This window comes from Apodemus sylvaticus, chromosome 23 (assembly GCF_947179515.1).
Source record: "Apodemus sylvaticus chromosome 23, mApoSyl1.1, whole genome shotgun sequence".
Classification (NCBI taxonomy): Eukaryota; Metazoa; Chordata; class Mammalia; order Rodentia; family Muridae; genus Apodemus; species Apodemus sylvaticus.
This window is the reverse complement of record NC_067494.1, coordinates 49,470,955-49,497,177: the sequence shown is the minus strand read 5'-3', so window position 1 is coordinate 49,497,177 and position 26,223 is coordinate 49,470,955. Positions and strand designations below refer to the sequence as shown.

The 26,223-nt window shown below is 41.8% G+C and overlaps 1 protein-coding gene and 1 pseudogene across 3 annotated transcripts; one reads left to right on the top strand and one right to left on the bottom strand.

The window, feature by feature from the left end:
• The first annotated feature begins 260 nt into the window (after window positions 1-260).
• On the top strand, window positions 261-21,629 carry Prdm9 (PR/SET domain 9). Of its 3 annotated transcripts, none has more exons than XM_052169813.1 (11): window positions 261-369; window positions 1,233-1,343; window positions 1,645-1,768; window positions 2,082-2,189; window positions 5,400-5,449; window positions 7,926-8,076; window positions 8,833-8,934; window positions 9,141-9,412; window positions 9,680-9,747; window positions 10,924-11,117; window positions 20,081-21,629. In XM_052169813.1, the coding sequence occupies exons 2-11, from the start codon at window positions 1,275-1,277 to the stop codon at window positions 21,484-21,486; spliced, it is 2,544 nt and encodes an 847-aa protein (XP_052025773.1). In that variant the 5' UTR covers window positions 261-369; window positions 1,233-1,274; the 3' UTR covers window positions 21,487-21,629. The 3 variants fall into 3 exon arrangements, with proteins under 3 accessions (XP_052025773.1, XP_052025772.1, XP_052025774.1); XM_052169812.1 differs by having other exon boundaries at window positions 261-611; XM_052169814.1 differs by lacking the exon at window positions 20,081-21,629 and having other exon boundaries at window positions 261-611; window positions 10,924-11,610.
• LOC127674223 (BRCA1-associated RING domain protein 1-like) lies at window positions 15,626-17,888 on the bottom strand (annotated as a pseudogene).
• Window positions 21,630-26,223: the final 4,594 nt, after the last annotated feature.

The window sequence follows — 26,223 nt, the reverse complement described above, 5'->3', positions numbered from 1 at the left end:
TCAGGGAACACATCCTGCCAAAAGGAAACGGAGAAACGGACGCTGCGCGGAGAACAAGTGTGCGCCTGCGCGCTGGCCACCACCTGATTCGTGCAGGGGCCTGGCAATCCCAGCGAGGGGCGGGGCATCCTGACGAAAGCCCAAGGGGCAGGAATTGCACCCCGACTGACAGACAGAGCTCCGCCCTCCACTTTCCTTGTTCCCGCCCCTCGGCCAGCTGTCTGTCAATTGGTGGAGTCTCGAGTCAGTCAGCCTCGGAACTCCGCGGCGGGAAGAACGCAGGCGGTGGCCGCAGAGCCACAGGATTCCGGACCATGAGTACAGGCGAGACAGACCTTCAAGAGCAGCGCGACTTTCTAGGCTCAGCCCGTGAGACCCCGTGCCCCCGAAATTAGATTCGGAGCCCCTCAGTGTGACACGCGCTCCCACGCACGCACACACACACCCGGTCACCTCAAACGCACCTGTGCGGCGCCAGCCCCCCCTCTGCCTGAGGAACCGGCGTAGCTCGCCTCAGGGAGACCGAGTTTCCAGACCGGAAACCTGGACTCTCGGCGTGGAGACCCCAAACGCCCCCAGTCTGAGGACCTGTCGCTCTAAGATACGCTTCCGTAAGTCCAACATGCTCTCACACCTCCGACGCGACGAAGCCCAAATCTTCGTGACACGGCCGTCCAAGCTCGCCGCAGTCCGCGAGTCTCCAAACCTCATTTCGCAGCCTGAAAAGGCTCCTCCAGCGCAGTCCCATGAACCCCGATCCTCAGCCCGAGGTTCCCTAAATCAAAGTCTCAGCCAGAGGGTTCCATCTTTGTCACCAGAGGGACTTCAGTCCCTCGTCCTCAGGATTCCCGAATCCGTCTACCTGAAAGCATCTCTCAGACCGTGACGGGCTGCTTGGTCCAGAGGAAGAGCAAGTGGGGGCGGGGGCGGGGGTGGGGTGGGGACCCCAGTTGGCGGGAAGAACCTTCACGTGCTGTCGCAGGCGCTGACCCGGAGGGAGGGTCGGCGCCTGGGTTTGGGGCTCAGCCCAGCATCATTGCACCTGCACCAGTGTACTAGACCTCGGGATCTAGTGTGTAGGCTGCAGGGATTCCAGCCTCCAGCGCCTACCCATGTGCTGGCATCCCATGTGCTGGCATCCCATGTGCTGGCATCCCATGTGCTAGCATCCCATGTGCTGACAGGCGGGCGTCCCTGCTCGCCTAGGCCCTTAGTTACTTCTCCATCCACAGGACCGTAGGACCCTGGACCTCTCCAGGGAAACGTCCTGCACCATGGACACCAACAAGCTGGAAGAGAAGCATCCTGAAGGAGATGCGGCGAAACCCGAGTGGCAACCCAAGGTAGAACAAAGTTATCCTAGAGTCAGGAGCATCGTGGGGTGGGCGGAGGCAAACAGCCTTGAGTACCGTAGACCCTTGGTCTACACCGCCATATGGCTCTTCCTACGACAAGATGGTGGGTCCCGATATGTGAGAGAGGAAAGGCTCATTAGCAACTGCTCTGTCATCGTGAGCATCCAGTATTTACTTAAGGAGGCTTCTGGGAATGGGAGGAAAACCTTGGTCACTGAGACCACATTCCAGGGTCCCAAGCTCAGCCCAGCAAGTTCCGTTTTTTGTTTTTGTTTTTTTTCCCCTCCAGGTCAAAGACGAGTTCAAAGACATTTCCATATACTTCTCCAAAGAAGAATGGGAAGAGATGGGAGAGTGGGAGAAAATTCGCTATAGAAATGTGAAAAGGAACTATAAAATGCTGATTTCTATAGGTAACGAGAAGTCTTGGGTTAAACCAGCCTAGATAAAAAAAAAAAAAAAAAAAAAAAAAAAAAAAAAAAAAAAACAGTCTCCAATTCCCATGTTCCCAAGTTATGTTAGTGTTCTCCCGGGTATCTAGAGTGGCACAGTTCCCAATGGAGACACGTTTAGAGGAAACGTGTGTGTGTGTGTGTGTCCCCATGTTAGCACTGGCCCTATAGAGATCTCATCTCCACACCCAGAGCCTACCTGGCCTTGTGATCCTTTGGTTCCATCCTCTAGGGCCCGCTTCCTTTTTCAGAGGAACATGTTGCTTCTTTTCAGGTCTCAGAGCCCCTAGACCAGCTTTCATGTGTTACCAAAGGCAAGAGATCAAGCTCCAGATAAACGACAGCGAGGATTCTGATGAGGAGTGGACGCCTAAGCAGCCAGGTGAGGAGGCACTAGGAGGGTTTAGAAGGGGCGAGGAGTCAGGTGGATTTAGAAGTTCCCATCGGAAACCAACCCAGACTGAGGTTTCAAAAATGTCTCAGAATTAACTTCTGAAAACTGTTTTTTTTTTCACCTAACAGCAAACAAACAAGATGCAATGCAAAATTAATAGTGAGAAGCTATTCCTGTACATTCTAAAATACATGAAGACTATATACTATTTATAAAATCAATAAATATGAAATATATACAAATCTGGGCATGAACAAGAAATATCAAACCCAAAGTAGTTAGCATAAGCACCTTACCTAGTCTGTAGTCTGCTTGCTTATTATTAATAATGTAAATATGACCATGGATGAGCAAATGTCTCTTCAAGATCTTATTTTCACTTTTTAATAGCCTTGTGGTGGTGGCACACGCCGGTAATCCCAGCACCTGGGAGGCAGAGGCAGGCAGATTTCTGAGTTCAAGGCCAGCCTGGTCTACAGAGTGAGTTCCAGGACAGTCAGGAGACTGTCCAGGGCTACACAGAGAAACCCTGTCTCAAAAAAAATGCACATAAAGAAATATGAATCATAAAGTAATTCTATTTTAATGTTTGAGGGACTTACTATTTCTTGTAGCTGTACCATTTTATATTCCCACCAAAGGTGGTCATTCAAGCATTCCAATTTGTCCTCATCCTTGTCATTACCTCTTGTGATATATACAGACACACACACACAGACACACACACACACACACACACATACACATATATATATGCATGCATGCATCCTAGAGAGTAAAAATACATCACTGGGATTTTAATTTTCATTTCCCTGATGATTAATTGTATTGAGAATCTTTCTCTATGCTTGTTGGCCACTTAAATATTTGGAGAAATGTGTGCTCATTGTATTAATTAGGTAGCTAAAGAGCTGTCAACAAAATATCATGTGCTAAATATTTAAGCAGAAATATAGTTCTTACAGTTCTGGAGGCTAGACATCCAAAATGGGGGTGCTGCCTTGTCAGGTTTCAACAATGGCTTCTTCTTTGGGTATAAGAGATCTCAGCCGTGTATTCACATGAACTATGTGTGTTTGTGTGTAGAACACACATAGGCATGTGTTCATAGGATCTCTACCTATGAAAGAACTAATCAATTATGGGGCTACACTCTTCAGGTGTCATCTTGCCATAATTAGCTTCCAATAGCTTCATCTTCAAATATGTTAGAAAATAGAATTTGAATAAAAAATATAAGTTGATTTGATAAAAACAAACTCGAGTCTAATCACCTATTTTTGACTTACTTTGTATTGATGTTGTGGTTGTTGAGTATTCTAGATACCAACCCCATATATATTTATATATATATATATACACTTTGCAGATACTTTCTTCTATTCTTTAGGTTATCCTTTTCATTTGTTGTTCCATTTGATGTTTCTAAGATTAATGTAATCCTACTTCTCTGTTTTTGCTTAATTTTTTTGGTGTTATACCAAGAAAATTAATTGTTTCCAATGTTATGCAGATTTTAGTCTAGCTTTCTTCTAATGGTTTCATAGTTCCATGCCTTAGATATAATTCCTTAAAACATGTTGTTATCTTAGGTTTTTTTTTTTTTTTTAAGATTCTCTTGGCTGTTCTGATTCCCTTAAGAGCCAATATTAAACTTGCTTTTTGGGTGGGGGGGGGGTTGGGGGGTTTTTGTTTTTTTTGTTTGTTTGTTTGTTTGTTTTTTTTTTGGTTTTTTTGAGATAGGGTTTCTCTGTATAGTCTTCGCTGTCCTGGAACTCACTCTGTAGACCAGGCTGGCCTCAAACTCAGAAATCTGCCTGCCTCTGCCTCCAAAGTGCTGGAATTAAAGGTGTGTGCCTCTACCGCCCGGCTTAAACTTCCTTTTTTTTTAATTAAGCAAAACACAGCATTTTGGCATTTTGATAGGGAATAAATTTAATCTATATATCATTTGAGATAATATAAACTTTTATAACATTGGCTTATAAACCATGAACATGAGCTATTTTTCCCTTTCTTTGAGTCTTAATATTATTTAAAGAAGTATTGTCATTTTTTTATGTTCAAATCTTTTACATCCTTTACTTTCCTACTAAATAGTTTATTATTTTAATCATTGTAGATGTGATTTTTTTTTAAATTTCCTTCCTGGATTGTTTATTGTGGGTATATAAAAACACAACTGATTTTTAAATGTTTATTTTATATCCTGCAATTTTTAGTGAAATCTTAAGGGATTTCTGTGTATAAGACAATGTAATTTGTAAAAAAGAGATTATTTATTTACTTATTTATTCATTCCAAGTTAGATGACTTGTATATCTTTTTTGACCTACTTATTCTAACCAGGACTTCTGGTTATATTGAATGAAAATAGCAAGAATTAGAATCCTTGCATGTCTCTTGTGATTCTAGAGGAAAGAATTTCAATTTTTCACTATTAAGACTGATACTGAAACTGACCTTTTATCAAATGACCTTTTTGTATATACATAATGTCTCCTTGTTCCTGTTTTATTCATTGTTTTTCTTTGTCACAGGTTGATTGGCTTATTTACTTAAAAATAAATGCATTGCCCAGGCATTGGTGGCACACACCTACAATCCCAGAACTCTGGGAGGCAGAGACAGGCGGATTTCTGAGTTCGAGGCCAGCCTGGTCTACAGAGTTGCGTTCCAGGACAGCCAGGGCTATACAGAGAAACCCTGTCTTGAAAAAAACAAATCCAAAAAAACAAAAAAAATGCATTAAATATCTTTTTTTTAATGAATCATTTTTTAAATTTATTTATTGTTATATCTAAGTATACTGTAGCTGTCTTCAGACGCACCAGAAGGGGGTGTCAGATCTTATTACAGATGATTGTGAGCTACCATGTCATTTCTGGGATTTGAACTCAGGATCTTCAGAAGAGCAGGCAGTGCTCTTAACTACTGAGCCATCTCTCCAGCCCCTGCATTAGATAGCTTATGAACATAAAACAAAGATGAGTTTTGTCTAATTGGATAAGCTTAAATAAAAACACTAATGTCCCCCAATAGGGTTAATAATATTTTAGAAATAATTTCCATATCACCCTTGGGAAAACTTCATCCTTGAAGTCTTCACTCACTTATTTGAAATTCTTGGTTGCTGGTGAGAATCCCAAGTGTAAAACTATATACCAACTCAAACCCTGATTTCCTATCCCTTTTCAGTCAGTCCATCTTGGGTGCCTTTCCGGGTGAAGCACAGTAAACAACAGAAGGTAAGTGCTTTCCAAATCCTACAGACAAGGAAACTTCCTCATGGATCTAAATACAGGTAAGGAAAGGAGAAGGCTTAAAGTGGCCTGGGAATTGCTACTTCTGGTCTCTTCTTTTTTCTTCTTCTTCTTCCTTCTTCCTTCTTCCTTCTTCCTTCTTCCTTCTTCCTTCTTCCTTCTTTCTTCTTCTTCTTCTTCTTCTTCTTCTTCTTCTTCTTCTTCTTCTTCTTCTTCTTCTTTCTTCTTTCTTCTTTCTTCTTTCTTCTTTCTTCTTCTTGTTTATCAAGATAGGGTTTCTCTGTGTAGCTCTGGCTGTCCTGGAACTCACTCTGTAGACCAGGCTGGTCTTGAACTCAGAAATCTGCCTGCCTCTGCCTCTTGGTGCTGGGATTAAAGGCGTGCACCACCACTGTCCAGCTTCCTGGTCTCTTCTACACAGTGTCTCTCATCTTCTCCATTATTTGAATTAATAAGAACATCATTCACTTGAGTGTTCCTACCTCAGTTTTTTTCCTATGTCAAAGTGAGAAATTCACCAGTGTACTCTATGGATAGCTACACATACACAGAGGATTTTTACTTTGAATGGCACATATAAAGGAGATATGATTCTCTCCCTCGTAAAGACTCATTCTGATAAGAAACAGCAGCTCTTGTCGCTTAGAAGTTTCAAGTTTAATTGCAAGGGATCTACAAATGAGAAAATGACTTAATCAGGCCTGGTGGCACTTGCCTGTAATTACATGGGAAACAGAGTCCCAAGGAATACTCTGAGTTTGAGACCAGCCTAGTCCACTTAAGGAGATCCAGGTCTGCCACAGGTATACAATGATATAGTGAGTTTTGGAATGGGAAAGAGAGAAGGGTGTAAGATTTCATATAGGCAAATAATTTCCATTGAAATATCATCTGTGGGAGAGGCTATGAGAGAAGCTAGTAATCTCACATTAATATTATATTCAAGTGTACATATTCTATTCAGTACCACAAAAAGAATTATCATGGGACTGGAGAGATGGCTCAGCGGTTAAGTGCACCCTCTGGTCTTCCAGAGGTCCTGAGTTCAATTCCTAGCACCCACATGGTGGCTCACAGCCATTTGTAATGGGATCTGATGCCCTCTTCTGGAGTGTCTGAAGACAGCGACAGTGTAGACAGTGTACTCACATACATAGACAGTGTACTCACATACATAAATAATAAGTCTTTAAAAAAAAAAAAAAAGAACGGCCAGGCGGTGGTGGCGCACGCCTGTAATCCCAGCACTCTGTGAGGCAGAGGCAGGCGGATTTCTGAGTTCGAGGCCAGCCTGGTCTACAGAGTGAGCTCCAGGACAGCCAGGGATATACAGAGAAACCCTGTCTTGAAGAAAAACAAATCCAAAAAAAAAAAAAAAAAAAAAAAGAATGACCATGTATGGGTGGTTGGAGAGAGGGCTCAGTGGTTAATAGCACTTCTTGTTGTTCCAGAGGTCCCGAGTTTGGTTCCTAGCTGTACAGTTCAAAACTGCCCTTTAACTCCAACTCCAGGAGACTGAATGCCCTTGTCTGACCCTGACACAACCTGTGCACCTCTCTCTCTCTCTTACTCTCTCTCTCTCTCTCTATCTCTCACACACACACACACACACACACACACACAAATAGAAATGAAAATAAATCTTAAAAAAAATGAACAATTAGCATTTATACAAACTTATGAATGAAAAAAATTAGTGAATTTTGTGGAAAATTTTTGTACAAGAACTAGTTAAATTTAATGTCATCCTAAACATTATGCTCAGATCTGTAATTGGAGCACTTGAAAAGCTGAAGTAGGAGGAATCCTGTGAGATTGAGGCCAGCTTCTATCATGAGACCCCATCTCAAAAAAGCAACCTGCTGGGTGGTGGTGGTGCACACCTTTAATCCTAGCACTTGGGAGGCAGAGGCTGGCAGATTTCTGAGTTCGAGGCCAGCCTGGTCTCCAGAGGGTTTCTCTATACAGAGAAACCCTGTCTCCGAAAAAAAACCAAAACAAAACAAAACAAAAAAAGCAATCTAATTCTAGAATCTAGAACTATTTCTAAAATGCCAATTTATAATTTTATCATCTCTTCATTTTCTTCCCAGATACACTGCTCTGCTCTCACTTTCTTTTACTTTATCAACATCAACAATGTTTAATCTACATTTCTCATCTGATCAATATTTCTTACTTTATGGATATGCCCCCTTTCCCTCTGTAAGCTTTATCTTCTTCATTGCAAACTCTGTTGATCTTCCAGCTAGCCTTCCCAGATATTCCTCCCTTAAACTGGAAAGAAGCCTAAGGGGAGAAAGCCTAGCGGATGGCCTCTTGCCCTGCATTCATTTAAGTTCTTCCTTGTCTCTTCCTTATTCACTCTACATATTAACTAAAATCACAGGTGAAATTTTATAAAAAGACTTAAAGAACTACAGAAATGCCTATTGTTTTTTATATGTGACTCTAATTAAAGGAATCACCTAGGATGCCATTAAGTGGTAAATCTAATGTGAACGAAGGGTCTGGAAATTTGCTGAAAACAAGTGGCTCAGAACATGCCCAGAAACCAGTGTCCGTCCCTGAAGAAGGAAATACCTCCGGACAGCACTCTGGAAAAAAATTAAGTAAGAGTAAATAATTTGGGAACTTTAATCCCTCTAGGAAGGTTGATGAGAATGGTCTGGAATGACCAGTGTAGTAACTTCAGAAAGCTCTGAACTTGGTCTTACCTAAGCTGTGGCATTGATAGTGGGCATTCTATTAAGTAGTATGCACAGCAAGTGCATAAAGTAACTGATCCAATAAATCTCTGTGGCAAAAGGAACCAAATACTCTCTTTGCTGTTTACCCAGGCCTTTGCTCAATACCTAATTGAGTCTGCCCTTAACTAATATTTTATAAATGAATCAACATGTGAATGAAACAGTTTTTAAATAGAAAATGTGGGCAAGTAGAAATTATGAAGAGTCAGAAATTAAAATTAGATTAGACATCTGTTGTCAGTTGAATATAGGATCTTAGCTCCTTTAAACAAAAATTTAAAAGGGGAGCACATGGCAGTTAATTACATATTTTCTTTTAAAACATTTTAAAATAAATTTTAGTTTTTTAAAGAATTATTTTTATATGCATATGAATGTCTACCACCGTGTATGCTGCAGAGATGGGATGAGAGTATTTGATTACCTAGAACCAGAGCTACAGATGGTTTTGAGCCGTGCTGTGAATGCTGGGAACCAAACCCAGGTCCTCTTTAAGAAAAGCATGTGTTTTAACTGCTGAGCTATCTCACCAGGCCCAGATCATGAAGATTTCATGAAGAAACAGGGACAAATGCTTGAGATTCATACACTTTAAGTCACCTTTGTTCTCCACTCCAGAACTCAGGAAAAAGAATGTTGAAGTGAGGATGTACAGGCTGCGAGAGAGAAAGGGCCTTGCATATGAAGAGGTCAGCGAGCCCCAGGATGATGACTACCTCTGTAAGTGTCCACCAGGCCATCTTATGTAGAAGGCAGTTATGTCTTAGTCTAGTGACTCATTTAATCATGTGGAGCCCAGATCATCTCTACTCTAGTGACTTTGGGTGTAGATTGTGAGAGTGACAGGAGTGCTGTGCTCTTTCTGAAAACCTTTAGATCTGGGGATGTTTACACACCTTCCCCAATCCCTGCTGTTCTTACCTTAGATTGTGAGAAGTGCCAGAATTTCTTCATCGACAGTTGTCCCAACCATGGGCCTCCACTATTTGTAAAAGACAGTGTGGTGGACAGGGGACATCCCAACCACTCAGTCCTCAGCCTGCCCCCTGGGCTGAGAATTGGTCCATCGGGCATCCCTGAAGCTGGACTTGGAGTGTGGAATGAAGCGTCTGATCTACCAGTGGGTCTGCACTTTGGCCCCTATGAGGGCCAGCTCACAGAGGATGAAGAGGCAGCCAACAGTGGATACTCCTGGCTGGTGAGACATGCCTCCTTCCCTTCATCCTCTTTCTCCCCACATCCTTTCTGTGCTTCTGGTGTGACAAACTAGGTTATGGACAGGGACACCATGACTAATGTGGTACAGAGACAAAGAAAACACATGTGTACATGATGACTCAGAAGCTTCATGTGCAGTCACTGTGAGTGGCTGAGTCTACAGCTCAGGGAGCACTGGTGAGTATGAGGTGTCATGATTTCATTATTGTCACCCTGGAGCTTTAATGTATTTTTTTCTGAAACTCAGATCACCAAGGGAAGAAACTGCTATGAGTATGTGGATGGACAGGATGAGTCCCAAGCCAACTGGATGAGGTGAGGCCATTAGGTCTCTGGGTTCCGAGAAAGACTGTCACTCATAAGACTTGTTCCTTCCTTTCGCATCCTGACTCCTTCAGTGGTTCCCATACGCTCTGCTCATTTTTTTTCTCTGCAAAGTACTTCTTTTATATTGTGGACATTAAGGAAAAATAAATTAATATTATCATTAACTTTTATCAAGGCACAAATCTACTTAGCAAAATTGGAATACTAAGGGAAACCTTAAGGAGCTGAAAGCACTGAAAACACTAGGCTTACAATGTATTCAATATTTATGAAACATTTGAGTCCTAGTTCAGAAGATAGATTTTATTACTTGAGCAGGTCATACAACTTGTGTCCTTACAAGAGGCGTGTTGCAGATATTTTATTAAAAGTTTGACTGTAAGTCTTGTATATATTGAGAAGTACACAGTACTGAAACAACTGACAACAGAGGACCTTTAGTCTGTGAGGGCAGGAAGTTTCTTTAGCTTCAGAGACAACCATACTGGGTTCTGGAAGGATATAGATTTGGATTCTGTGCACTCTAGCCATTTTCTATGAGGATTAACTTAAATTTCTTATCCTCCTGATCTCATTTCTTGATTATAGGCATGCACCATACCCAATATTACGTGGTGCTGGGGATCAGCCCAGGCTTCTATATATGTAGGTGAGGTGCTCCAACCAAGCTATATCTTCAGCCCTATTTTTTGTGTTGCCTTGCTAAGAGAGCTCTTAAGCTTTTATGGTAGCCTACACAGGTAGTGAGGAGAACTTTCAAACAAAGTTGGGATCAGTGTAGGATGAAATATACTAATCTAGAAGCAGAGTGTATGGAAAGTGCCAAGCTCTAAGGTATAAACTTATAAGATTTAAATCTTAAGGTATAAGATTAGAATTTAGAGAAGCAATAAGTCATTGCTTTGTCACTAGCAGAGACAGAAGAGCTGAAGCAGAGCTTTGAAAACTGGGCTCTTGGGGGAAAGAAAGGCCTTTGGGATAGATGTACAGGGCTTGGAGCTAGGATATACGTGATGTCAAAGGGATAGACAAGAACAGAAGGTTCTTTGAAATGTGGGAGGGGATTAGAAACATCATAGTGTGGAGGCACTGGACACCAGTAAGGGGCTAATGCAGACATGGAGCTGCCTGCCTGGTATTTTCTTCCTTTTCCTTCCATTCTAGGTATGTGAACTGTGCCCGGGATGATGAAGAGCAGAACCTGGTAGCCTTTCAATATCACAGGAAAATCTTCTACCGCACCTGCCGGGTTATCAGACCAGGTTGTGAGCTTCTGGTCTGGTATGGGGATGAGTACGGCCAGGAGCTGGGCATTAAGTGGGGAAGCAAGATGAAGAAAGGACTCACAGCAGGAAGAGGTGGGCACTGCTATGATTCCTTAAGAAAGAAAGACAAGAGAGAGTTCTTGAGAGTTTTCATTTTCTAACTCCTTCTTAAAAATGAGTTATGGTAAATAAATATTTAAATTCATTAGGGAAAAAATGAAAATGACAAGCATTTCTACAGGATACAATGTCAAGGGCCAAAAGCTTACCATAAACCAGCTGCATAAAAACCAGCATCTAGAACATTCAGGAACAATAATACTAATAGGAAAAAGGAGGAAAATGAGAGTTAGGGTGAAGCAAGAAAATGAAATGTGAATAGGAACCATCAAAGGCATTTTTAGATGTAGAGTTTCACGCCATGAAACAGACACAATACTGGCCAGGAATGAGACCCTGGATGCTACAGAAAGCTACTTAGAAGTGGGATAAATGAAAAACAAATCAAAACCCTAGATTGCTTAATCCAGATACTACTGCCCTGCCCCATCCCACTCCAGATTCAGAATAAAGTGAGTCAAACACAGGTAAGAGCTGTTATGGTGGCTATTATTGGTTGTCAACTTGACTGTATCTGGAACAAACTACAATCCATAAATACAGGGCACACCTGTGAGATTTTTTTCTGCTTGGTTTGAAGTGGGTAAATTCACTTCTAATGCAGAAGTTTGAGTTCGAAAGACACAAACCTTTGATCTAGATCTTAAGGCTGTAAGACACAGGCCTTTAATTTGGATATTGAGGTAAGAAGACATGTGATAAGCCTTTAATCCAAATCTTGTAGAGAGAAGACATATCTTTAATATGGACAATATTTTTGGCTGGAAGTCTATGTAAGGACATAAAAAAAGGATGCTTTTGCTCTTTGCTTGCTTGCTCTCACCTTGCTGGAACAGCCATTCCCTCATTGGCATTAGAGTCAACTTCTCTGGGATTCGAGCATATACAGAAGACCAGCTGAGACACCCAGGCTTGTGGAGACTGAACAATTACTAGATTCTTGAACTTTCCATTCACAGCCAGCCATTGTTGGATTAGCTGGATTGCAGCCTGAAAGTCATTCCAATAATATATATATATTATATATATATATATATATATATATATATAGAGAGAGAGAGAGAGAGAGAGAGATTCTTTTTTTTTTTAAGATTCATTTATTTTATTTATGTGGGTACACTGTTTCTCTCTTCTGACAAACCAAAAGAGGGCATCAGATCTCATTGTGGATGGTTGTGAGCCACCATATAGTTGCTGGGAATTAAACTCAGGACCTTGGGAAGAGCAGTCAGTGCTCTTAACTGCTGAGCCACCTCTCCAGCCCCGAGAAATTCATTCTATAAGTTCTGTGACTCTAGAGAAACCTGACTAATACAACTATAGACTTAGTACTGTTTACCCTGGAAAGCCAATGTCAGGAAAATATTTTGTTCATATAATAGACCTGTTGACATGAAAAGTAGTATGTCAAAGGAGAAGTTATGGAAGGTATACTTTCAAATGATCAGCGGAAGTTCAGACTTCATAGCCCCCTCTGAACTTGGGGCAGTTCTACCCAGTAGTTGTCAAGCTGCCCTGTTCTGTTCCTGACAATAAAACTGGTGGTTCTCTCAGTACCTCTTTCTACAAATCTTAATGCTACAAACACTTCTGGAAAGATTCATTGAAAAATCCTCTTCCCTAAAGCCATTTAAAAGCAGAAATTCTGTCCATTCACAATGAGAACACATAGGACAGACAGGGTGAGTAGCCAATGTGTGCACACTTGTGGTGCCCTCCCTACTCTGCCTTGACTACTCAGCATCAAGAGGAAGCCCTTCTCAGTTACATCTCTATTTAGTGTGATGGTCTTTATGTAGGATGTAGTGAAAATATGGTTCAAGCAATCTCCAAACTTTTGCCTACTCACCAACGTAAAAACTTTATAAAGATATTAAAACTGGGTCAATTCAAGGCCAATCTGGCTAACTTAGCAAGACTGGCTCAAAATAAATTCAGGGTTAGGAGTGTAGCTCAGTTGCCTGGTATGTGCAAGGCCCCCACCTCTCACTCACAAAGAAAGAAAAAATCAAAACTGAGCCAGAGATATAGTTCTGTGGTAGATAACTGCTTAGCATGCATAAGACCCTGACTTCCATAACCAGAATCACAAATTAAAGGGAAGATGAGAGAAAGAGAGGGAAAGAAGAAAGGGGAAAAGAAATGGGGAGGGAATTCAATGCTTACAGATTTTAATAATATGTAAAGTCCAGAAAGATTTACCACAAACATATTGAGTCTAATCTAATGAACTGATGTTTGAAATTTTTCTAAACTGATAAGACCTTCTAAGAAATGGTGATATTAAAATAAATTACAGCAATACACACAAATAAGCACAAATACACTAGATGAAAAGCAGGCTGAGCAAGCCAAGGATAGCAAGCTATAAGCAACACTTCTCCTGATAGTCTCTGCGTCAGCTCCTGCCTTTAGTTTCCTACCCTGATTTTTACCTGGAAGTGTAAGTTGTCGTAAACCTTTTCCTCTCTAAGTTGCATGGAGAAGTGTTTCATCACAGGAACAGTAACCCTAACTAGGATGCATGGTCAATCAAAAACCATAGACCACTTGTAAAATGGAAACTTCTTTGTAGTTTTCAGTGTGGAACCTTGTGCCTCATGTATGGTTCAAGAAGACTGAAGACTTTACCACTGAGTCCCATCCTCCCTCTAGAGAACAACAACAAATCTTAACAGCAGTTTAAGTATCAGATTGAAACCTAATCTAGCATCAATTGCTTTGTTTTGCAATTCAAAGGGGGGAATGTGAATAGTTCTATCTCTATCCATAAGAATGTGAAAGATGGAGCTGGAGAGATGGCTGAACTGTTAAGAGCACAGACTGCTCTTCCAGAGGTCCTGAGTTCAATTCCCTTCAACCACATGGTGGCCCACAACCATCTGTAATGGAATCAGATGCCCTCTTCTGGTGTGTCTGAAGACAGCAACAGTGTACTCACATACATAAAATAAATAAATAAATATTAAAAAAAAAAAAAAGAATGGGAAAGATCAAACATACTCCAGTGGCTGGATTCTCACAAACCATGACTGTTCAGCTTAAAATGGTCACCTGTCATAACACTCAGTTGCCAAGAGGAAGCAATTCAAAGGCTGATAGGCCAGGTGGAAGGAGCCATCCAGACTTTGCCCTGATGAACCCTTTCTGGACAAGTGAAACAGATCTTCATAGATGATGGATTGTGTATGGAAGTACTGATCAGAATTAGGTTTGACATGGTAAATTAAAAGATTAACAATATTCTGTATATTATTTCTGGAAGTTAATACAGCAGCAATCAGTCCTTAATCAGCTTTTCCCCAAATAACCACACAGAGACCTGTTAATATTTTAAAGCCTTAGGCCTTAGCTGGGCAGACTCTCAACTAGCATATGTAAGTTAACCCCTTCCAGCCACCTTGCTGGCTGCAGCTATACCTTACAGGCCCATAGTCATGTTTGTGTCCTCTCATGAGGAGACATATCTCCTGCAAAAGCTTTTCTCCTTCCCATAGTTCCTTTCTCCCCTCCCAGGAAGTCCCACCTTCCAGGTAACTGGCTATATTAATTATTGGTGATATTAAAGTAACTTACAGCAATAAGCACAAATACACTATATATGTGTGTATATATATGTATGTATATATATATGCATGCCAGGCAGATTTTTATTAAAGCCAGAGAATGCCTTGGGTAGGTGAGGAAGGACAGAACACAATTTCACACAGCATACCCCAACAGTACACAATTGAGTTGATGTTTTGAGTCATGTCTGGCTTGGACTTTCTACAGGGACCTTGCCTCTGCTGCAGCAATGAGCTTAAGGTCCTTTGGATGGTGTTTGACATTTCTTCCCACAAAAGAAGTAATATCCATCAAAAGGCTTTGGTAACAGCTGCTCTCTGTTATAGCCTGCTCCTCAGTGGACCTCTGTGGAACTTGGTACTTTTCTTCCTCTTCACGTAACTTTGCTTTGCTGCCATGCTTTCACCCAATCAAACTTCAAGAGCTATCATCCATTTGAGAATCCCAAGCATACAAGTACTTTGAGCTCCATCAACAGGAACAATGATGTGAGTTACTGTGCTGTCAAACTCAGCACATTTTCAAACCTTCAGAACTATCTCAAGTTTGCTGCGCATGTTTCTGTTGTTCTGAAGAAAGCCTACTGCCTATAAGCATTAGTAGCCCATTCTTTGTTGTCCACCATTCATGACCAAGCACTTGTTAGTTGAAAGTGATTCTTTTTTTCTAGTAGCAGCAATAATAATCACATATTATTATTATTATTATTATTATTATTATATGGTTTGAATGATAAATGAGAATGACCCCTTTGGCTCATATTTGAATGCTTAGTTGTCAGGGAGTGGAATTCTTTGATAGGATTAGGAGGTATGGCCTTGTTAGAGAAAGTGTGTCACCAGGGTTGGGGATTGAGGTTTCAAAAGCCCACTCAAGACCTAGTATCTCTTACTTTGCCTGTTGATCAGTAGCTCTCAACTACTTGAACAGTGACTAAGACAGTGTGTATAACCCATGGGTTACACACCAAATATGGTAACAGCATTCCTGGAGGAACCATAGGATAGTAACACCATGACTAGATCCGTGTCCCCATTCTTTTGCATGATGAAGTTGTGAGTTTTTTCTGATAACTGGTGGTGTTCAACAAAGCATTATTCTGGTCACCTTCAGGTGCCCAGGATTGCGGGCTTCATACAATTGTGTCCATTCAGCATGGTCTTGAACATTTGAGTCATTTCCATTTTGTACAAAGTACTCAACAGAGGGTATATTGCTCTTGATAGAAGCAATATGAAGCAACAATTTCCCTTCTATGATTTTTCCCCCTTTATCCATGATATTGGGTGACAGCTTCACTGTGGAGGGGTCTGACATCATTTGTGTGTGAGCTGCGTTATTCAGCAGAGGTGAGAATGTGCTTGGTGAAAGGCTAAGGGAGTCATCTGATACATCTCTTGAGTGTGACATAAACTGGAAGTGCGACCACGGAAGTGAAGAAAAGTCACCAGTATGTTTTCTACAAGCAACCTTGGCCTAACAAATGTTGGAATGTTGACTCCCACATCTTTTAGAAGTAGGATTGGGAGACCAGCTGTAACCTTTGGGATTTCCATTATACCCTACTGAATGAAGATCTTTTATATGGACTTTCCTCTCAGGAGTCTCTTCACTCTTGCTCACAGTGTCTGGAGACACTATATGTTCAGCTGTTATAGAGACTTCAGTCAAGCTTTCAGACCATTCAAATTCCATAACAGAGCCACTGGCTAATTAGTCGGTTTCACTATTTACTGGTGGTTGGCTGCAAAAGGAGGCCCTCTAATTCCTCTTTGGAATCAAATCTACTAGCTTCATCCCTGGCTTTAAATTCCACTCCTGGTTGATCTCAGATAAAGATTTCTTCTGCTTTTTTGCAGATGTTCTAGAAGCTGCTTTAGCCCTCTTAGAAACAGCTTCATGAGGACTGGTAGAAACAAATTCATATACACTGAAGCATGCTGGAGTTTGTCATCCTTTTGTCTTTTGTGGCTGGGTCTGTACTGTGTTTGTACAATTTATTCACAGTATATCTGACCTTCTTACTTTGAGGGCTAAACCACATTTTTATTAAATTATTCTTCCTTTCTTCATCACCAAGTAAAATTGTCCAGAGGAGTCATCTTTTGGATCTAAAAGTTTATTACCATGTATCATGTATTACCAAGTTTTGAAGTTTACTATAAAGCTGGGCCACACTGTCCAATTGCCTGTTTATCTTGAAGTCTAGGATTCAAGCTGGAGTGTAACATGTCCTGTTCCAACACAGTACAATCATTACAGAAGATACGTTTATACCCTTCTAAATGCACGGGCTCCTTCAGATTCTTAGAGCAGTGGGAGCAGTAGCTTCTACAGGGGCACAAGTGCTGTGAGGATATGTACCTAGGGCCTCTAGGGAGCCGGCTCCATGGCCTGCTTGCACCCGGAGGAGGCTCTTTGCTGAAGCAGACCCTGGGCTGCAGGAATCACCTCAGATGGGTGCACTCAGGCAGTAGAACACCTTTGTATGGAGTTTCACAGCCCTCAAGACATCTTGTGTTTCAATTCTTAAGCTAAGTAAAATAAAATATAAACTCAGTAAATTTTCAAGAACTTCTAAATTAAAGATCATTTTGTGTGCTTTTAAGTGTTATAAAATGTTTATGCTTTTAAATATTCTAATTTTAAAAAGGATTGTGTATTTATTTTGTATGTGTGAGTGTTTCATGACCAAGAACTTGCATGCATATATGTGTGTGCAGTGCCTACTGAAGCTAAAGGACAGTGATGGATCTCCTGGAACTAGAGATATAGATAGTTGTGAGCTACCATGTAGGTGCCAAAAATCAAACCCAGGTCCTCTGTAAGAACAGTAGATACTCTTAACATCTGAACCATCTCTCTAGCCCTAAATTTATTTCAAGTACTTTATGAATGAAATATATAAAAACATATAGGTTAGCCAGAAAAAAAAAGTTTTCAACTATCCATCAACTTTTTTACCAAGTTAGTTTATTCTGATCCTTCCTTTTGGTTTCTTTTTAATTTTCTTCATATTTATAAATAATGCATGATGACATATTTAGATTATGTCAGTTAGTTGTCAGGTAAATTATGGCTCTGTGCCAGGAGAGAAATATATATATTAAGCAAACATATTGAAATGCCTGCCCTTTAGCTGACTCATGGGCTAGGGAAGCATGCATACTTGTACATACCTGTACAGAGTCAGGAAGTGACTCTGGCTTTGAAGAAAACCCAGGAAAAGTATTTAGAGACCTGTGGAGTAGGGGGTGAATATAAAGGATATTGAAGGAAGATAATATTGGGGAGGGGCAAACAAGTGGTTGAAGGGTCTCAGAGGAGATAGCTGTTGTAACTGTCTCAAGGAATGAAAGGTCTGCACCTTTGAGGGCAGGTTGAAGTCATTTCATGGAAGGAAGCAGCTAGCAGAGAAATGCACGTGAGCCTATCTGTGTAGAGCCTGTGTCTGGTTCCAGGACGGTGGAAAAGGAGGCAATGGTGAGGTTTCAGTTCTTTGTTCTACAATGATGCTTTGGCTAATTTTCAAAAATATGATGCAGTGTGCAACCACCTTAGAGATTGCTTTAGTTTCCAGGGGGGAAAGTATTACATGCAATGGACTAGTGGGTCACAGAGAGAAAACATCTAATTATGGATATGTTTTGAAACAGGATTTTTCTGTTATATTTGAAATAGGCTAAACATAGATGAAATAAGCATGAATACTTGGTATGAGGAGAAAATTAACTTTCATTTTATGATTTGTGGATCATTGAGAAAGACAGTTTATAGCCAAGGTGTGGCAGCAGAAGCCAGGGACTTTTAGTCAGTAGGACTCAGAACATCCTGCCTTCTTTAACCTAAAGAACCCCCAACTGAATATGTCTTTTAGAATGAAAAGACAATTTCAAACTCATATATGCTGCTTTTATCAACAACTCTACCCAGGTACTCATTGTTGTCGATCTTCTAGCTGGATGGACTCCAGGTACATTGACTTTTCCTTTTTTAGGAAAAGCCAGTAAGGGAAATTCCACCTAAAGAAGTGTTTTTATGTCTCAATAGTATGAAATAGGTGCTGTGAATGCACAGGGAAAGGTGATCAGGCATCTGAGAAGTAGAACTGAGTGAGGCAGGGTGGTTAGGTAAGGTAAGATATAAAAACCAAGAAGATACTTATAGTTTATAGAGCATGCTCACTGTTGCATTCTTTACACCAGGAATAAGGTTGCCCCTGATCCTACTTGGAGGACCAGAGTCTGGCTGCCAGGTAGAAAAGGCCCCTAATGTAAGCATTTATACATTTCTGTAAAAGATATAGTTAAATAAAAATAGAGTAAAAACATTTGAAGTGTAAATAAAGAAAATATCCAGTGCTGGGCGGTGGTGGCGCACGCCTTTAATCCCAGCGCTTGGGAGGCAGAGGCAGGCGAATTTCTGAGTTCAAGGTCAGCCTGGTCTACAGAGTGAGTTCCAGGACAGCCAGGGCTACACAAAGAAACCCTGTCTCAAAAAACAAAAAACAAAAACAAAACAAAAAACAAAAAATCCAATTAAAAATAGAATAAAAAAATAAAAATTAAAGGTAGTGCACACCTTTAATTCACAGCACTCAGGAGGCAGAGGCAGGAAGATCTCTGTGAGTTCAAGGCCAGTCTAGTCTACAAAGCAAGTTCCAGGATAGTCAGGAATATATAGAGAAACTCTGTCTCAAAAACAAAACAAAACAAAACGGGCTGGAGAGATGGCTCGGCTATTAAGAGCCCTACTGCTCTTCCAAAGGTCCTGAGTTCAAATCCCAGCAACCACATGGTGGCTCACAACCATCCATAATGAGATCTGACTCCCTCTTCTGGAGTGTCTAAAGACAGCTACAGTGTACTTACATATAATAAATAAATAAATCTTAAAAAAAAAACCCAAAAGAACAACAACAAAAGCCCCCAAACAAACAAAAATGACAACAATAAAAAAAAAAAAAAACAAAACAAAGGAATGACGGAATGCATTAACTGCACTTGATGGGAGACAGACAACTTGTGTTGGCTATTGCTTGTCTTGAGACAGACACTTAAGACAGAATCTTACCCCGTTGACCAGATTGTCCTTGAGTCATCAAACCTAGCTGAGTGAGTGTGAGTAGTGGGGTAGGCCTGACCACATAGAAAATCAGAAGCTGGCCTGGCGGTGGTGGCGCACGCCTGTAATCCCAGCACTCTGGGAGGCAGAGGCAGGCAGATTTCTGAGTTCGAGGCCAGCCTGGTCTACAGAGTGAGTTCCAGGACAGCCAGGGCTACACAGAGAAACCCTGTCTCGGAAAAAAAAATCGGATGCTTAGGTAATTTATTATATTCAGTCTCACCTAAAACTTTATCTTTCCACAGAACTAAGGACAGAGATTCATCCCTGTCTTTTGTGCTCTTTGGCCTTCTCAAGTCAGAAATTCCTCACTCATCATGTGGAATGGAATCATCGCACTGAAATCTTCCCAGAAACATCTGCAAGAATAAATGCCAAACCAGGAGTTTCCCGTCCAGGTCAGCTTCAGGAACAACATTGTGATTCACAGAACAAAAATGACAAGGCCAGCAATGAAATAAAAAGAAAATCCAATCCCAGGCATAAATGGACAAGACAGAGGATTTCAACAACCTTTCCCAGCACACTCAAACAACAAATGAGATCTGAGGGAGGTAAGAGAACTGTGGAAGAAGAGATCAGAACAGTTCAGTCAACAAATACAGACGACAAAGTCAAATCAGTTATTGCATCAGAAATCTCAAGAGTTGAAAGACAATGTGGGCAATGTTTCAGTGATAAGTCAAATGTCAGTGAGTGCCAGGGGACACACACAGGGGAGAAGCCCTGTGTTTGCAGGGAGTGTGGGCGGGGCTTTACACAGAAGTCACACCTCAACCGTCACCAGAGGACACACACTGGGGAGAAGCCCTATGTTTGCAGGGAGTGTGGGCGGGGCTTTACACAGAAGTCAAACCTCATCCAGCACCAGAGGACACACACTGGGGAGAAGCCCTGTGTTTGCAGGGAGTGTGGGCGGGGCTTTACATGGAAGTCACTCCTCATCCAGCACCAGTGGACACACACTGGGGAGAAGCCCTATGTTTGCAGGGAGTGTGGGCGGGGCTTTACACTGAAGTCAGACCTCAACCGTCACCAGAGGACACACACTGGGGAGAAGCCCTATGTTTGCAGGGAGTGTGGGCGGGGCTTTACACGGAAGTCACTCCTCATCCAGCACCAGAGGACACACACTGGGGAGAAGCCCTATGTTTGCAGGGAGTGTGGGCGGGGCTTTACACGGAAGTCACTCCTCATCCAGCACCAGAGGACACACACTGGGGAGAAGCCCTATGTTTGCAGGGAGTGTGGGCGGGGCTTTACACAGAAGTCAGACCTCAACCGTCACCAGAGGACACACACAGGGGAGAAGCCCTATGTTTGCAGGGAGTGTGGGCAGGGCTTTACACTGAAGTCAAACCTCAACCGTCACCAGAGGACACACACAGGGGAGAAGCCCTGTGTTTGCAGGGAGTGTGGGCGGGGCTTTACACAGAAGTCAAACCTCATCCAGCACCAGAGGACACACACTGGGGAGAAGCCCTGTGTTTGCAGGGAGTGTGGGCGGGGCTTTACATGGAAGTCACTCCTCATCCAGCACCAGTGGACACACACTGGGGAGAAGCCCTATGTTTGCAGGGAGTGTGGGCGGGGCTTTACACGGAAGTCAAACCTCAACTGTCACCAGAGGACACACACTGGGGAGAAGTAATATCGTTTCAAAAAGAAAGAGAAAGCCAATAGCAATGAAACCACATTTCAACAATTACAGGAAGACAAATGTAGCCACTAAGCATCTGCTCTAAAACTTCTGAGAAGTCTACTGATTTTCAAAACTAGAATATAAAATGACTAGAAAAGGGAATTAAATCCCCTTCTTCATTTCTTTTTTCTTTTCTTTTTTTTTTTTTTTTGTTGTTGTTTTTTTTGTTTTTGTTTTATGGATTTGGTTTTTTTTCGAGACAGGGTTTCTCTGTGTAGCCCTGGTTGTCCTGGAGCTCACTCTGTAGACCAGGCTGGCCTCGAACTCAGAAATCCGCCTGCCTCTGCCTCCCAAGGGCTGGGATTACAGGCGTGCACCACCACCGCCCGGCCTTTTTCGTTTTTTAAAGACAGATTTCTCTGTGCAGCCTGGTTGTCCTGGAACTTGTTCTGTAGACCAGACTGGCCTCAGAATCAGAGTTGCTAGCTTCTGCCTCCCTAGTGCTAGGAGTAAAGCTGTGTGCTGAAAGCCCCATTACAAATTCTCATTTTCATGTGAGATGAGTTAGAAAGCCAAACAAAACAAACAACCCCTCCCCCAAACAAAACAAAATCAAACAAACAAAACAGAAGAAAGTTCCTTGGGTAATCAAGGATGTCTCTCAGTTCTTTCTCCCACAAATCCCCTCTGTGTTTTTTGTTTTTATTTTATTTATTTATTTAGCTTCATGGTCTGATAAAGTTTGTCTCCATACAAATCTGAAACCTAACTACTTCATTCCTCATTAATCACTTGAAGAGAGAAAATCAGGAGGACCTTATAGAACTCATATTTTGAGCTCAGGTCTTTGTGGACTCTCAGTTTGCTGGAAAGGTAAACCTGAGGTCACTACGGTGAATAAAGTATTGGTGACTCGTAGCCAGGCATGGTGCTGCATACCTTTATACCTAGCACTTGGAAGACATAAATAGGTGGATTTCTATGAATTCAAGGTGAGCCTGTACTACATAGGGAATGTCTAGGACAGCCAGAGCTACACAGCAACAACCTACCTAAAACAAAACAAAACAACAACAACAAAAAATTATTAGAGAGTCATATCTGGGATTCTATTGTGTGATAAGACACCATGACCAAAAGCAATTTGGCAAGAAAAGGGTTTAGCATACACTTCCAGTGGGAACAGGAGGTAATTTAGAGGCCATAGAGAAGTACTTCTTTACTGATTTGTTCCTCATGGCTTGCACAATCTGCTTTCTTGTGGCACCCAAGACCACCAGCCCAGATGTGGTACAACCCACGATGAGCTGGAACCTCCCACATCAATCTTTACTTGAGAAAATCACCATAGGCAAATCTAGTGCAGAAATTTTCTCAGCTGAGAGACCCCCTTCTAAAGGGACTCTAGCCTGTATAAGTTTGACATAAAACTAGCCAGCACACTGGATCAGGGAAGAGTATTTCACAGTTACCTGTTCTTTTCTCCATTCTCTGGCCAGGCTCCTTGGCTCCCGGCATCTTCCAATCTCTGGAAACTCAGAGATGTCATCCAGACTGCACATACACGAGTACATGTGTGGCTGTATTTTATGTACCTTACATGCATGTATGAAAATGTTTATGAATGTGGTCTAGGTATGGGCATCATTGTGTGTCTGATGGTTATGTAGGTACATCTACACACATATATACACTATTTGTATGTGCATATGTGGGTGTGTTTATTTGTGGCTGCTAATCAGAGAAATAATATATTCCATTCCTCTAGAGTAATCCTAGAACCTCAGCCGTGTGTGTGTGTGTGTGTGTGTGTGTGTGTGTGTGTGTGTGTGTGTTGTAGATAAGTAGACCATAGATAGATAAATAGATATTAAAGAATTACTTAGCCATTAAGAACAGATGAACATCAGCCGGGCAGTGATGGGGCACGGCTGAAATCCCGAGGCAGAGGCAGGCAGATTTCTGGGTTCAAGGCCAACCTGGTCTACAGAGTGAGTTCCAGGACAGCCAGGGGCTATACAGAGAAACCCTGTCTCGAATAAAACAACAAAAAAACCAAAACAAAAACAAAAAAAACAAAAAAACCAGATGAACATCATTTCCAAGAAAACTGATACAATTAGATATGTTTAGCAAAATATGCCAGACTCAGAAATGTAAGTATTATAGGTTATCTCTGATATATGAAAACCTAAACAAACAAAAGACATGAATGTAGAAGGAGGATCTATTACAGAATAGGTTTAGAGAATTAGTGATTTGGAACAAGTGTGGGTAATAAGGAAGACAAATACCTTACATACAGGTATGAAAATATCATAATGAAACCCACTACATGCACTAATGTAGAAAAATGCCACCTTTAAAAAAGACTATTGCAGCCAGGTAATGGTGGCACATGCCTTCAATCCCAGCACGTAGGAGGCAGAGGCAGGTGGATCTCTGTGAGTTTGAGACGCCTGGTCTACAAAGTGAGTTCCAGGACAGCTAGGACTCTTACACAGGCAAACTCTGTCCCCCAAAAAATGAATAAACAAAAAAGACTATTGAGGCACTGCTTCTACCACCCATACCTAGGCTTTCCACATCCTTCTCCAGGGTTCAGCCTGGAGACTTTCCACTACCACCCCATACTGCCACTCCAACCCATGCAACCAGCCAGATCTAGCTTGGGTCCTATAGCCAGTGCTCCAGCCTAGGCCGGCCACGGGCACTTGCAGCAGTTGACCTCTGGGCTTCCTCAAGGTCCTATATGCTGTGTCCATGAGAGGACAGAGTTAGTCGGAACCAGGTTGACTCCATGACAGGCTGCAAACTGGCAGTTTAGGGGACTAGGCCTAAGTTTACGTTTTCCAGAACTGGAAAAGTTCAAAACAGTCAATTCCAGAAATAAAGCACACCTCACAGGCAGCCAATCAGGAAGCCACCCATCACTTGGCCCGACCCAACCTCATGGGGAGTCAATCAGGAGCTATAAAAGTTACCATCTAGCTTGAGCCAACTACAGTTAATCAGCAAAAGTCCCCCAAATCTCCCAGAGCCTTAACCAATCACAAAAGCACCTATAACCTGAGATAAAACCAACCAATCAAGGGAAATAAAGGTAAAAGTCACCCACTCCTACCCTGGGACAGGTTTTATGTTGACCCATCAAAGTTCACACCTCTGCCTTTCATCCCAATCGATGGTGGACTCCTGCATGCAGGTTCTCTGCAGAACAAATATTCTCTGCTGTTGCATACTATTTGAGTCTGGGGTGTCATTCTCAGCAAACACCCACCACCTTCTCCTAGGCCAGATCTAACCTCTATGCATCTTCCGGGACAACCTTAGGTGCATCCAGCGACCAGACATTGTGCAGCCTCCACCATCCAACTCCATACCCAAACCTCTCACATCTTCCTCCAGGGTATAACCTGGTGAATATCTCTGACTACCTCATTCATATCTTTTTCACAATCTACCAGATTTAGCTTGGGGTCTACAACCAGTGCTCCAGCCTAGCCTGACCTTTCTTACCTTCATTATGGAGGGGCTGTATAGGCTTGGGCCTTCCTACCTAGTCACCAAACTGCAGGATTCTTCTATATCATATCCAACCTATCTACTCAGAACAGGATCCCTCTGTCCACATGATTTATTTCACTCAATAAATTTTCAATTCCTAGACTTAACCACACCTTCTCTTTTCCCTCCACCTAATCCATCCTCAACAAACTTTTAAGCAACAAAGGAAGTCCACATGTCTAAATCTCATCACAGAAATACCAACAATATGAAAATCAAGCCATTATCTTCTTTCTAAAACCTATCAGTTCTGTAGAAATGTTTGCTAATGAAAATCACCTAGATGAATTCCAGGACACAGAAGTTAAAAGAAAAATCATAAACCCCCTCAAAGAATTCAAGGAGGTTTTAAAAGACAGAAAGAAACAGCTCAATTAAAGGAGAAAGAGCTTCAGGGGACTAAATGCCTGGACAATGCTAAGACAACACAAACAGACGGCTGATGGAAATGATAAAGACAGTCCATGGCCTGAGAATGGAATTCAACAAAGAGATCAAAATATTGAAGAAGAGCCAAGATGAAATGAAGATGGGGTTGAAAACCCAATAACCCAATTAGGAAAGTCGAAGAAAATGCTTACAAGTAAAATGAATCAAGCAAGAGACAGAATCCCACAGTGTATCAAAAAAAAATCTGAAAACTGGTCTTGGGACCTATTCTCTTGAGAGTTCTCAAAACAACAACAACAACAACAATAACAACGACTAAGAAATCTCTCAAAATGCTAATCATATGTGGGAATGATGCAAACCATTAAGGAAATGCAAATCAAGACAACGTTTCAATTCACTCCTGTACGAATGGCAAAGATCAACAGCACAACCGACAATAAACGCTGGAGGGGATGCATGGGAAAAGCATGCATCATCCATTGTTGGTGAGATTGCAAACTAGTGTAGCCACTGTAAAAATCAGTGTCAAGAATTCTCAAAAAGCTAAAAATAAATCTACCATATGATCCAGCTATACCACTGTAAAGTGTAATTATTAAAAAATGATCCATGCTATCGCCAGCTATGCTCTCCAGGCTGGGCCTCCGCACCCCCATGGTTATCCCCATGCGGTGGTGGGGTTCTCTGCCCAGATTCCCGCAGCTCGCTTTCCACCTGTTCACATTCCCAGCCATCTGCCCCCTATGGCTAGTGGTCACAAATTCCCCATAAACCAATAAAATCAAA

What these genes read in the sequence shown, in the direction of transcription:
- Prdm9 (XM_052169813.1), top strand. Translation starts at nt 1,275, where the DNA reads ATGGACACCAACAAGCTGGAAGAGAAGCATCCTGAAGGAGATGCGGCG. An exon ending in CCAGGATGATGACTACCTCT is followed by an intron (nt 8,935 to 9,140) that starts GTAAGTGTCCAC and finishes TTCTTACCTTAG; the next exon opens with ATTGTGAGAAGTGCCAGAAT. An exon ending in ACAGTGGATACTCCTGGCTG is followed by an intron (nt 9,413 to 9,679) that starts GTGAGACATGCC and finishes TCTGAAACTCAG; the next exon opens with ATCACCAAGGGAAGAAACTG.